Source organism: Lactuca sativa, chromosome 2 (assembly GCF_002870075.4).
Source record: "Lactuca sativa cultivar Salinas chromosome 2, Lsat_Salinas_v11, whole genome shotgun sequence".
In the NCBI taxonomy this organism is placed as follows: domain Eukaryota; kingdom Viridiplantae; phylum Streptophyta; class Magnoliopsida; order Asterales; family Asteraceae; genus Lactuca; species Lactuca sativa.
Genome location: NC_056624.2, coordinates 57,943,966 through 57,956,503, shown reverse-complemented (window position 1 = coordinate 57,956,503; position 12,538 = coordinate 57,943,966). Strand labels below are relative to the sequence as shown.

The following is a 12,538-nucleotide window of genomic DNA, read 5'->3' as shown; positions in this document are numbered from 1 at the left end:
TTTGTGCGTCTCTCTTTCTCTTAGCTTACAATATCTATATATCATATATCATATACCATCATCCACCATTTAGAACTTCCGGCCACCACCTTGCTCCGGTGGCGGCTGTGGGCTGAGCTGGTGAGAAATCGATGGGTCATGTGGTGGGGATCGGTGGTTTCACAGATGATTCGAGTCAAATTAGTAAGCAACGACATGAGTTGATTGATAGAGTACTGGAGTTTGTAGATGAAGATCATGAAAAGTTTTTAAAAAGAATAAGGGAAAGGATAGATAGGTGAGACTTACAATTGTATCTTTTCCACTTCTTTAATTTTGATATTTTTGATTTGTTGGGTAAAATACAAATAATAATAACGTATAATTAATCGTTTTTTCATTTTATACAACACTTTTCCATTTTATATAAAACAACAACGTGCTTTATAATTTTCATATTATTATTAATATTGTTGTATTTTAACACCAATTAAAATGTTTCTCTTGACAAAAATAAAGTGACAAAAGTAATTTTGTTATTTTTCATAAAGATGCATTCCGTCTAAAAAATAAATTACGAGTTAAATAAAACAAATGGTGATTTTTATTTTGTTTTGTTTATTATATTATTATCTTTGTTTCATGAATGAGAATGCCAATTTATTATATTTTTATTATATGTTATCATATAGTTATTCATAAACAAACTGTAATGTATTTTTTTTATTACATTTTTAGAGTATACCTTATTTTGCATGAATGAGAATGACAATTTAGATTGCTATTGTATATATTTAATGTTTTTGTTGAACGCAATAAATACATTACGGGTTAAATAAAACAATTTTTACGTATTTTTTTATTTGTTTATTGTATTATCACTTTTTTGTTATTAATTAATTAAATATATCTTAACAATATATAATGTATTAATAAGAACAAGATAAAACTACAAAATATAATACAATCTCTTAATAAAGAGAGTAAATAATAAAAACACCTAGAACAGAAGCAAAATGCTACACAATTACACAAATAAAGTACTTGTTGCATTTAGCCCAGATGATTTCAACAACAAAAATTTCAAGATAATATATTTGATGATTGATTGGAATTTTGAATGTTGGGGTTTTGATGTGGTTGTTGCAGGGTTGGAATCGAGACACCAAAGATTGAAGTAAAGTTCGAGAATTTATCAGTGGAAGGAGATGTTTATGTAGGTCGCAGAGCTCTTCCTTCTCTCTTTAACACCACCTTCAACTCAATCGAGGTACGATTTTCTTTAGATTTCTCCCAACTTTTCATCGATAAACTACTAGAAAATTAAAGAGTTGAATCTTATGTTCATGGTGTTTACTTCTTTAGAGCGCACTGGGTTTAATTGGGATCGTCCCTTCCAAGAAGAGAAAAGTCAAAATTCTTCAGTCCATTAGCGGCATTATCAAACCCTCAAGGTATAAATTAATCTTTCCTCTGTTAAGATTTCGATTCCTCTTTTTCTTTTTCATCGTGTTCATGGTAATCGTGATTTGATGCAGGTTGACACTGCTTTTAGGTCCACCAGGTGGAGGAAAAACCACATTGTTGCTCGCGCTAGCAGGGAAACTCGATCATGATCTTAAAGTAAGTCATTTCTTTCGTGTTCTTCATTCAAATCTCGAAAAACTTCAACTCAAATCACTTAGATTTCGTATCTGGTATCTGAAAACAGGTATCTGGGAACGTTTCTTATTGTGGGCACCAACTGTTTGAGTTTATTCCTCAAAGAACTTGTGCTTATATAAGTCCTCATAATCTTCACACTGGGGAGATGACAGTGAGAGAGACATTGGATTTTTCAGGAAGATGTTTAGGAATTGGGGAAAGATCGCGTTTGCTTACAGAGATCTTGAAGAAAGAGAAAGAAGCAGGAATCGAACCAGATCCGGATCTTGATGCTTTCATGAAAGCCACAGCTGTTTCAGGTCAAGAAACCAGTTTGATCACCGATTATATCCTCAAGGTTTGTTTATGAATCTTCGATGTGAAAAGTTTATAAATTTTATGATAATATGATGGATTACTTATTTTTTATAGAGTAAATCACACGAATCGTCCTTAACTTTTTTTTTAATTTGGAAGATCCTAATGTTTGTTTTTGTTACGTATTTGGTCCTTGTCTTACTCAAAAAACTATTTTGTCATTGATTTTTTACTTTATTTAAATAAACACACCCTCAACCCCACTTTCACCTCACATTATTTTACCTTGTCTCCCCTATCTATTTAAATAAATCAAAAAATCAAGGGTAAAATAGTCTTTTTATGTAAGATAGAGACCAACCGCACAACAAAAATAAACTGTAGAGATCTTTCGAATTAAAAAAATAAGTTATGAACCAAACATATAAATTACCCCAAACTATAGGGACCATTCATGTAATTTACTCTTTTTTTATATAATAGATTCTTGGGTTGGAAAGTTGTTGTGATGTTATGGTTGGTGATCAAATGAGAAGAGGTATTTCTGGTGGTGAAAAGAAACGTGTTACTACTGGTATGTTTTTCAAGTTTTTGTAATTTTTAATATATGCACTTTTAGTTTATTATTTGTATAATAATATTGTATATATGTAATATTTTCTTACACTTGTTATTTAACATTACAAATTAAATTGATATCAAGTTATTATGTAAATTAATATTATAAAAGCCTTAAATTTTTAAAACCTAATTGGAAAAAGTCCTAATATTTTTTTTATTATTGTTATGGCCATAACTTTCTTGTAGAATTATCGTTCTAATCCATTTAACGAGTTTCATGGTTAATTTTTTTTAATTTTTTTACAAAATCAGTCCTAAAAAACATGTGGTGTAATTTTTTGCAAACCTCAGGGGCCAAATTTGAACTTTTTATGACTGATTTTGCAAAAAAATTAATTATGAAATTCGTTAAGTGGGCTAGAGTGATAATTTTGCGAGAATTTGTGGCCATAGCAATAATAAAAAAAAAATATTAGCGTTTTTTCCAATTAAATATTAAAATTTTTGAACATTTATAATATTAGTCCTTCAAACTTATTAAAAAAGTAATTCCCATTGATCGTTAAAAACGTAATATATATTTAGATAAAAACATATTTGACATATAAAATTGTTTTTTTTAATAATACAATAATTAATTATATACGAATAATCTATTTTGCCTATAATAGTCTAATAATATACTTCATAAAGTTATTGTAATAGAAAGATCTCGGTAGAATTTGTAATAATTGAAAAAAAAAATAACTAATAAATGTAAGGATGGTTTTTGAACATCTATGAAAGTTAGAAAAAATAGTTAATCTCATAAAAGATCTTATATTTTGTATTTTTTCTTATTTTTTTGTTTGAGAAAGACCTTGTACTTTTTTTTCATTTTTTCCGATTCCAAAAAAAAAAATCGTACAATGTGAGGGTTTAGAAAGCAGTTAGAAAATTGAGTATTTTTTTCGAAAAAAAAAAGAGTCAATGTAGAGGGTTTTTTTCAGAAAAAATGGAAAAAATACAAGGTCTTTTTCAGAAGTTTAATCTGGAAAAAATACAAAATATAAATTTTTTAATGACCCTAGAAAAAAAAGGAATGTTACCTGTAAAATATTCTTTTTGTTAAAACTATGTAATTGGTTGAAAAAGAACTACAATTTGCACCAAACATTACACCATTTCTATCATTTCAATACAAAAAATAATGTAACGGATTAAAGATGAACTAACAAAAGTATACATTTAGGTGATCAAAAAATTATTTCCACGAAAAAAGTAATAACGAAATTATGACATTTTAATTTGAAATTTTGAATCGAAAACAGGAGAGATGCTGGTAGGGCCCGCAAGAGTATTTTTCATGGACGAAATATCATCTGGACTGGACAGTTCCACAACTTACCACATCATAAAGTTCTTAAAACAAATGGTTCATATAATGGACTTAACCATGGTTATCTCTCTACTACAACCCGACCCTGAAACCTACAAACTATTCGATGACATCATCCTGATGTCAGAAGGTCAAATAGTCTACCAAGGTCCAAGTCAAAACGTTCTAGAATTTTTCGAACTAATGGGATTCAAATGTCCCGAAAGAAAAGGGATAGCCGACTTTCTTCAAGAAGTAACTTCAAAAAAAGACCAACAACAATACTTTTACAACCCGAACCAAATTTACCGATTTACCCCTATCTCCGAATTCTCGCAATCTTTCAAATCCTTCCACATCGGAAACAAACGCGAGACAGAAATCCACACTCCGTACGATAAATCGAAATCACACGCGTATGGGTTAGCGAAGGGTAAATTCGGAATATCAAATCTTGAGATTTTGAAGGCGTGTTTTCATAAAGAGTGGTTGTTGACGAAGAGAAACTCGTTGCTTTATATATTCAAGACTTTTCAGTTGACTTTTATGTCGTTAGTGGGAATGAGTGTTTTTTTTAGAAGTGAAATGAAAGTGGGGAATTTGGAAAATGGAGGGAAGTTTTTTGGGTCGCTTTTTTTTGGGCTTTTAATGGTGATGTTTAATGGAATGGCTGAGCTTGTTTTAATAGTTATAAGGCTTCCGGTTTTTTATAAACATCGGGATTCTTTGTTGTATCCTGCATGGGCTTTTGCTATTCCTATTTGGGTACTTAAAATTCCATTATCTTTTATGGAATCTGGAATTTGGGTGGTTTTAACGTATTATACTATTGGATATGCACCCGATGCCACTAGGTAAATCATTAATTTTATTTCGTATATTTTAAATTTTGAGTTAACTTTTATTATGTCACTCATGATACCCTTTTTTTATATGTTTTTTAAATTTAAAATAGCCATTGTAGTTTAAAAAAATTATCCGAATTAACAGGACTTGTAATTTTTTTGGGCAAGTTAAGTATTTCATAAAATAAAAACGTTTCTTTCTTTAAAAAAGCATCGTATTTTAAGTTGTTATCGTATTGAGAGGCATTGTACTTGGAACATACACCTAAAAATATGAAGAAAGTATTTCACCAAATAAAATTAAGAAATACGCAAAAAAAAATTTCATTATTTTGGGAAATTTTTTGATACAATTCTAAAAAAAAAAAATTGAACAGAAAAAATCAAAAATCTCTATTATTTAATATTATGTCAAAATTAACGAAAAAAAAATCATTATTTTTATTTTAACAGTAACTAACATATTATTGTGTAAAATTAAATATCATGACTTTTTTACCAAAAAAAATTAAAACTTTATCAAAACATTTCCTAAAATAATGGTACTTTTATACATATTTCCCAATAAAACTTTATTTTTATTAATAGAGGAATGCATTTTTTTCTTATTAAAGAACTGAATTTAAAAAATGCACCCAATTATAGAATTGTAAATTCATCTTAATATTTTTTTGGTGAAAATATTTCTTTCTTTAAGAAAAACATTGTATTTCACAAAATAAAAGTTTCTTTAAAAAAAAAAAACATGTCCAATTCCAGCATCATATTTTCATCTTAGGACTAGTATTTTTTTTGCTAAAAAGTTTCTTTCTTTATAAAAACATTTATTTTAATTTTTTTTTCAGATTCTTTAAACAGTGGTTGACTTTCTTTTCCATACATCAAATGGCTCTTTCCCTTTTTCGGTTAATTGCTGCAGTTGCAAGAACAGATGTTCTTGCAAACACTTTGGGTGCTTTTGTTTTATTGCTGATTTTAGTCCTTGGAGGATTTGTAGTGGCCAAGGGTAAGCTTTCTTTTTTAGTTTTTTTTTTTCTTAATATTATGAACATAAAATCTGAAATGTTTTTTTTTTTATTTGTTATAATTTCAGATGATACAGAGCCATGGATGTCGTGGGGATTTTATGCTTCTCCTATGATGTATGCACAAACTGCTTTGGTTATAAATGAGTTTCTTGATAAGAGATGGAGTGCTGTAAGTATTTTTTTTGTTTTTTTAATTTTTTTTAAATAATCAAGTAAATTACAAATTAAAATGTATATTTTCATGATTATAGATATTTTTGTTGGAATATAAGACGTCGTTTGGTTCGTAGAATGTTTTTTGAAGGAACAAGAATATAAGACGTCGTTTGGCTCGTAGAATGTTTTTTTGAAGGAACAAAAGCAGTCATAATATATTTTCTTTAGTTTTAATTAAACAGTTTTTATTTAGAGAAAATTGCAAATTTAACCAAATATGTTAATTACTTTTTGTGGAAAATAGCTAAAAGAAACCCAAATTACATTTTTAGTCACTAAAGTTGCAGATGGATTAAGCTCATCTGTGATTTTTCTAAGCCATCTTGTTCGTTGCAGGTGTTTTTTTTTTTTAGTTTTTTTATTTTTATTTTTCCGCATAAGTTCATCTACGATTTCCTCTCATTCCACCTACGATTTTGCGGTTTTATTTTTTTTTATTTTTTTTATTTTTTTAACTACGAAATTAATATGGTTCGACTATGAAACAACCTTATTATATATAAAGTTTTGCAAAAAATTATCATTTTAGTTATTATTTCTTCGGAAAATTTGTTTAAAACTTTTCTAATAAAATGAATTCTACCACAAAAAGTTTGAAAATGTTTGAAAAATGAAATCATCCATAGTGGCTCTAGAGAGAAAGTTTTCCAACAAAAAGTTCGAAAAATGAAAGAAAAAAAATTACGTTTTTATACCCCTGAAAAACGGAAAATCACAAATGGACGCAAAATCACAGATGGACCGAGTCCATCTGTGAACATACAAGTCGTTAAAGCACCGACGTGCTTTACCGACTTGTACGTTCGCAAATAGACAAGTAAAATCGCAGATGGAATTGCGATTTTGATGGTAATTTTTGTAATTTGAGTTTGCTTTGGTTATTTTCCACAAAGTGATTAAGCAATTAAGTGTATTTTTAATTTTCTCTTTAATTTATTGTAAGAAACTAAAGATATATGGTTAAAATTAAGTAAATTACAATTTTGGTCCCTGACTTTAGCACTTTCTTTATTTTGGTTTCAAAAGGTCTCTTTTTGTAATACTAGTCCTTATTACAAGGTTTCATAGTTATACCTAATTACTCAAATGTTAGATTTTCAAAATGACAATATTGCCCTTAGGCAAAAAAAAAAAAGTATGTCATAGAGACCAAATTTGTAATTTTCTGTATATTTAAGTAAGGTTGATCATATTTTATATGTGCATATCATTATATAAATTTAAATTATTTTTCCATCTATATCGTAAATCTAATTACTTGTTAATATATTAATATTTTAAATTATTTTTATATTGATATAACTTGCTATTCTATAATATATTTAATAGGGAAGAAAAGAAATGGATTTGAATTCCTTCCAAACTCAAAGGAACGGTGAACTATCATGGATTCCAATTCCGTATGATGGAATGGAATCTTGAATTCCAATTCCGTTTTAGAACAAAACGTCCCTTAAGAAGCTTTTCTATAAATTATTGCAATTTATTCATCTCTCATATTTTTCTTAGTGCAGCCCAATATAGACCCAAGAATTAATGCATCAACCATTGGAGAAGCTCTTCTTAAATCAAGAAGTTTTTTCACCAAAGATTATTGGTTCATTATTTCTATTGGAGTACTCATTGGCTTCTCAATCCTCTTCAACATATTATTTATCATAGCACTAACTTTCTTAAATCGTACGTGTCACCCAACTCTTACATCTTTTTTCTAATTTTTAAAATTGGAATTTAATCTCTAAAATTCATGTTTCTCTTTTCAAAAAATGATTTCAGCTCTTGGTGATATTAAAACTGTTATCAGAGACGAAAGTGATTTCAAGAATTCCAACAGTGAACTCTATGAAGGTTTGGGCCTGTATAATTTTTTTATAAATAAATTGCAATCTAGAATTTTTCATTTTATTTTTTATATTCTTGTGACATGTTAGATGCTGAGATGACATTGAGAAGTACTTCAAGGAATAATGGGGATCGAATGGAAAGAAGAGGAATGGTTTTACCATTTCGCCCCCTTTCACTTGCTTTCAACCATGTCAACTACACCATTGATATGCCTAATGTGAGTCATTTCCTTTAGAGTAAATTACATGAGTGGTCCCTATGGTTTAGGGTAATTTGTGCGTTTGGTTCCTAACTTATTTTTTTTTTATTCGGAAGGTCCCTACTGTTTGTTTTTGTTACGCGTTTGGTTCCTATCTTACCTAAAAAGACTATTTTGCTATTGATTTTTTAATTTATTTAAATAAAGTACACCCCCAACCCTACTAACGTCACCTTACCTTATCTATCCTACTATTTTTCCTATTTAAATAATAGTATTTTTAGATAAGACAGGGACCAAACGCGTAACAAAAACAAATAGTAGGGATCAAACGTATAACAAAAACCAATAGTAGAGACCTCCCGAGTTAAAAAAAATAAGTTAGGGACCAAACGCGCAAATAGCCCCAAACTATAGGGACCATTCGTGTAATTTACTCTTTCTTTTAATGTTATAATAAGAAAGAGTAAATTACAGTTTTGGTCCCTGAGTTTAACATTTTTGTGGTTTTGGTCCCAAAAGGAAACCGTTTTCAATTTTGGTCCTTATTTTGATGTTTCATAACGATTTTAGTCCCTCAACAATTTAATCTAACTACCAGTAGTAACCATATATTTTAAAAAATGACCATTTTACCCTTGGACCACATTGACTAAACAACTATTTCTTGCATTTATCCCTTAAATATATCAAACGAAGTTTTATAACTTTCTATGTTGTTAGAGGGGTCTTATATCGTTACATTGATTGATTAATCATGTTCAAAAATATAAAGTGAAACCTTTTACAACAGGAAATGAAGGGAAGAGGGGGTGAAAGTGGACGACTTCAATTGTTGAGGGATGTTAGTGGTGCTTTTAGGCCCGGGATATTGACTGCGCTTGTGGGGGTTAGTGGGGCCGGAAAGACAACATTAATGGATGTTTTGGCGGGAAGAAAGACAGGTGGATGTGTTGAAGGAAATATTTTTATTTCAGGGTATCCAAAAAATCAAACAACATTTGCTCGTGTTAGTGGTTATTGTGAACAAAATGATATTCATTCGCCAAATGTTACTGTTTATGAATCCCTTCTATATTCGGCTTGGTTGAGGTTATCTTCAGATGTAAATTTGAACACACGAAAGGTATTTAGTATTTTTTATTATTATTTATTATTACTATTAATCAGTTAATCACAAAAATGAAATTACCAAAAATGGGAAGGAAAATATCACAAAATGACTGTCTATTTTGCGGAAAAAAGGTTCGCTAATTTGTGAGATTGCTTTTTCTGATGTTATAGTTTGAGAATTGTTATGTCTTTTTTTCAAGAAGATGATACCATTTTCAAGAAATTAAAAAAAAATGTGAAATTGGCTAACGTAAGTTGTTTTTTTTTTTTTTTTTTTTTTGAATGTTAACAAAACTAGGTGAAACATTCGGGTTCGAGTCGCTTTGAAGACAACTTTTTAATACATATTTACATAAAAATGAACATGAGAAAATTTTATAGCTAAATTTTGGAAAATAAAATAGTCATCCATGGAACACCTTAACCGATTATGGTGAGCCAAATTTTGCTTACATTCGAAAGAAATACTTATGTTACCCATTTCGTGTTTTTTTGTTAATTTTCTGAAAATAATATTTTTCACGAAAAGTACAAAAAAAAATAAATTTAGTTAAAAATTATGCCATTTTTGCAGAAATAAGTACCCGAAAAAAAACAATTTTGCTTTGTTTCGCTAGCCAATTTCTTTAAATTTCACAAAAAATACTCTTTATTATAAAAATTACTAAAAAGGCAAACTTAGGCGAAAAAATATGGTGCAATTTCTTTAAAAAAGTATTTCACAATGTTTTTTCACGAAATGATAAATTTGCAAAAGGTGGTGATCATTTTGTGATATGACCTTCCTTTTTTTGGTCTTTTTTTGTGATCAATTTACTAATTCGGTACCTATTCTACATTTTTAGTCCCTATTTCAGTCATCTTGACATTTTTAGTCCCTTGTATTCTCTAAATTAAACTGTTCATTTTGAACACTAGATGTTTGTAGACGAATTGATCGAACTGATGGAGCTTAATCCAATACGCGATGCAATAGTTGGGCTTCCTGGAGTAGATGGACTCTCAATCGAACAAAGAAAGAGGCTCACGATAGCAGTAGAGCTAGTGGCAAATCCGTCAATAATATTTTTAGATGAACCAACATCTGGTCTTGATGCTAGAGCTGCTGCCATTGTTATGCGCACTGTAAGAAACACAGTCGACACAGGAAGAACAGTCGTATGCACAATTCATCAACCAAGTATAGACATATTCGAATCTTTTGATGAGGTTTGTTATTTGTATCCAAAAACTTTTAATTAAACCTTTCTTTTCATGAATCACGACATGAATTTAGGTATAATTGATTAATTGTTGGTTCTTTTTGTGTTGCAGTTGATTTTGATGAAGATGGGAGGACAAATTATTTATGCGGGACCTTTAGGGAAAAATTCGCATAAGTTAGTCGAGTATTTTGAAGTGAGTTTTGTTTTTGAATATTGTTTGAGGGGTGAAATAATATTTATTTATTTATTTATATTTGTCTTTTTTTTTTGGTATAGTCTATTTCAGGAGTGCCTAAGATTAAGGATGGTTATAATCCTGCCACGTGGGTATTGGAGGTGACCTCTTTGGGAATTGAGAGTCAACTTGATGTTGACTATGCGGAAATATATTTTAATTCCTCTCTTTATCAGTAAGTTAATAGGTTTATATATTTGTTTCATATATGTGTTGGGGGGTATTTTGGTCTTTTAACATGTTACTAGAATATTTATATGTTTTTTGTAGGCGAAATCAAGAACTTATCAAAGAGCTAAGTACACCTTTAAGTGGTTCCAAGGACCTTTTTTTTCACACCGAGTATGCTCAACCTTTTCTTGTACAATGCAAAGCTTGTTTTTGGAAACAACATTTGTCTTATTGGAGAAATCCACAATATAATGTCACTCGATTTGTCACCACTATCTTCATTGCTGCTATATTTGGTGCTGTTTTCTTGAACAAAGGCAAAAAGATGTGAGTTTTTTTTTATCTATATCAAAATATTGTTGAATTTGTAGCGTCTTATAATATTTGTTACAACCTTGTTACGTTTTGGCTTTTGGGTTTTATTTGTAGCGTCTTAGAATATATAACTTGTATTAAAGGAGTTGAATTAATGCATTTAATGTTAATGGTGATTTTAATGGATTTAGGGAAAAGCAACAAGATTTGTTAAACATGTTGGGAGCTTTGTATGCTGCTGTTGTTTTTCTTGGAGCAATAAATCAAAATGCAGTGCAACCAATTGTTGCTGTTGAAAGAACGGTTTTTTATCGTGAAAGGGCTGCAGGGATGTATTCATCTTTACCATATGCTCTTTCTCAGGTAAACATAAGATCAATGAGATTTGTAAAATGTCTAAAATACCCTTTAATTTGATTCTTTCCAAACTTGTGAAAATGCAAGTACAAGTATGCTAACTAGAATCTTGATATTTTTTTTTCAGGTGGCTATAGAGTCGATCTACATTACAATTCAAACTATAATTTACGTCTTCCTTTTATACCCTTTGATTGGATTCAAGTGGACAACTTCAAAATTTTTATGGTTCTTCTTTTATATGTTGATGAGTGACATATATTTCACCATGTTTGGTATGATGACCATGTCATTGACACCAAGTCCACAAATTTCAGCTGTTTTGATCTACTTCTTCCTTTGCCTTTGGAACTTGTTTTCAGGCTTCATTATTCCTAAACCGGTATATATTAAGCACATTTATGTTTCTTTTTGTTAATCAACCACTTTATATTAATAATATAAACTAAGTAACTAACAAACATGCAGCAAATACCAATATGGAGTAGATGGTGTTATTGGTTAACACCTTTGAGTTGGACAATGTATGGCCTTCTAACAAGCCAAGTTGGTGAACAAAATCATAGTTTTGAGGTTCCTGGTGTTTCCAATATAACCCTAAAGGGTTTCATTAAAGAGGCGTTTGGATACGAATATGGCTTTCTTCCTGTTGTGGCTGCAGCTCATATTGTTTGGATCCTTTTGTTTTTCTTCATATTTGTTTGTGGCATCAAGTATCTTAATTTTCAACAACGGTGATCTTCAGGACTTGTTTCTATAGAAATCTCTTCAACTTTTGTAGAAATTAAAGAAGGAAGTTTGTTTGATAGAATCTAAGTAATGCTTCGTTCTATTCGTATGTGAGTATGTGACAAACAAACATGATTTTTTTTTTTCATTTTATTGTAATCATAAAATGAGAATTGAATGCTTAGTTGTGCTTAGAGAAGACGCCTCCTTTATGCAATAATATGAAGGTGTTTATTGATTTAAATAAGCCGTTTTTGATAGTTTGTTTACTTCTAACTTTGTTTGAAAGTCTTTATTATACTTGGAAACTAATTTATCTTTTTATTATTGTTTTAACCTTAAAAAACATATGGATCATAGAATTTGTTTTCATTTTTCATGACTAGTGACTTACAAACCAATTTACCCTTATTAGTTTATT

At 29.6% G+C, this 12,538-nt stretch overlaps 1 protein-coding gene across 1 annotated transcript; it reads left to right on the top strand.

The window, feature by feature from the left end:
- Nucleotides 1-12,301, top strand: LOC111894417 (ABC transporter G family member 39). Its single transcript, XM_023890495.3, has 20 exons — nucleotides 1-277; nucleotides 1,129-1,249; nucleotides 1,345-1,433; nucleotides 1,518-1,602; nucleotides 1,691-1,981; nucleotides 2,425-2,515; nucleotides 3,813-4,713; nucleotides 5,550-5,710; nucleotides 5,798-5,901; nucleotides 7,463-7,628; nucleotides 7,725-7,796; nucleotides 7,880-8,010; nucleotides 8,786-9,118; nucleotides 10,024-10,314; nucleotides 10,420-10,503; nucleotides 10,587-10,720; nucleotides 10,816-11,043; nucleotides 11,223-11,394; nucleotides 11,516-11,770; nucleotides 11,857-12,301. The coding sequence occupies exons 1-20, from the start codon at nucleotides 132-134 to the stop codon at nucleotides 12,124-12,126; spliced, it is 4,125 nt and encodes a 1,374-aa protein (XP_023746263.1). The 5' UTR covers nucleotides 1-131; the 3' UTR covers nucleotides 12,127-12,301.
- The last annotated feature ends 237 nt before the right edge of the window (nucleotides 12,302-12,538 follow it).

Excerpts from the sequence above, each read along its gene's own strand:
- LOC111894417 (XM_023890495.3), top strand. The coding sequence starts at position 132 with ATGGGTCATGTGGTGGGGATCGGTGGTTTCACAGATGATTCGAGTCAA. Across the intron at positions 5,711-5,797 it reads AGGATTTGTAGTGGCCAAGG|ATGATACAGAGCCATGGATG; the intron begins GTAAGCTTTCTT and ends TTATAATTTCAG. Across the intron at positions 10,504-10,586 it reads AGTTAGTCGAGTATTTTGAA|TCTATTTCAGGAGTGCCTAA; the intron begins GTGAGTTTTGTT and ends TTTTTGGTATAG.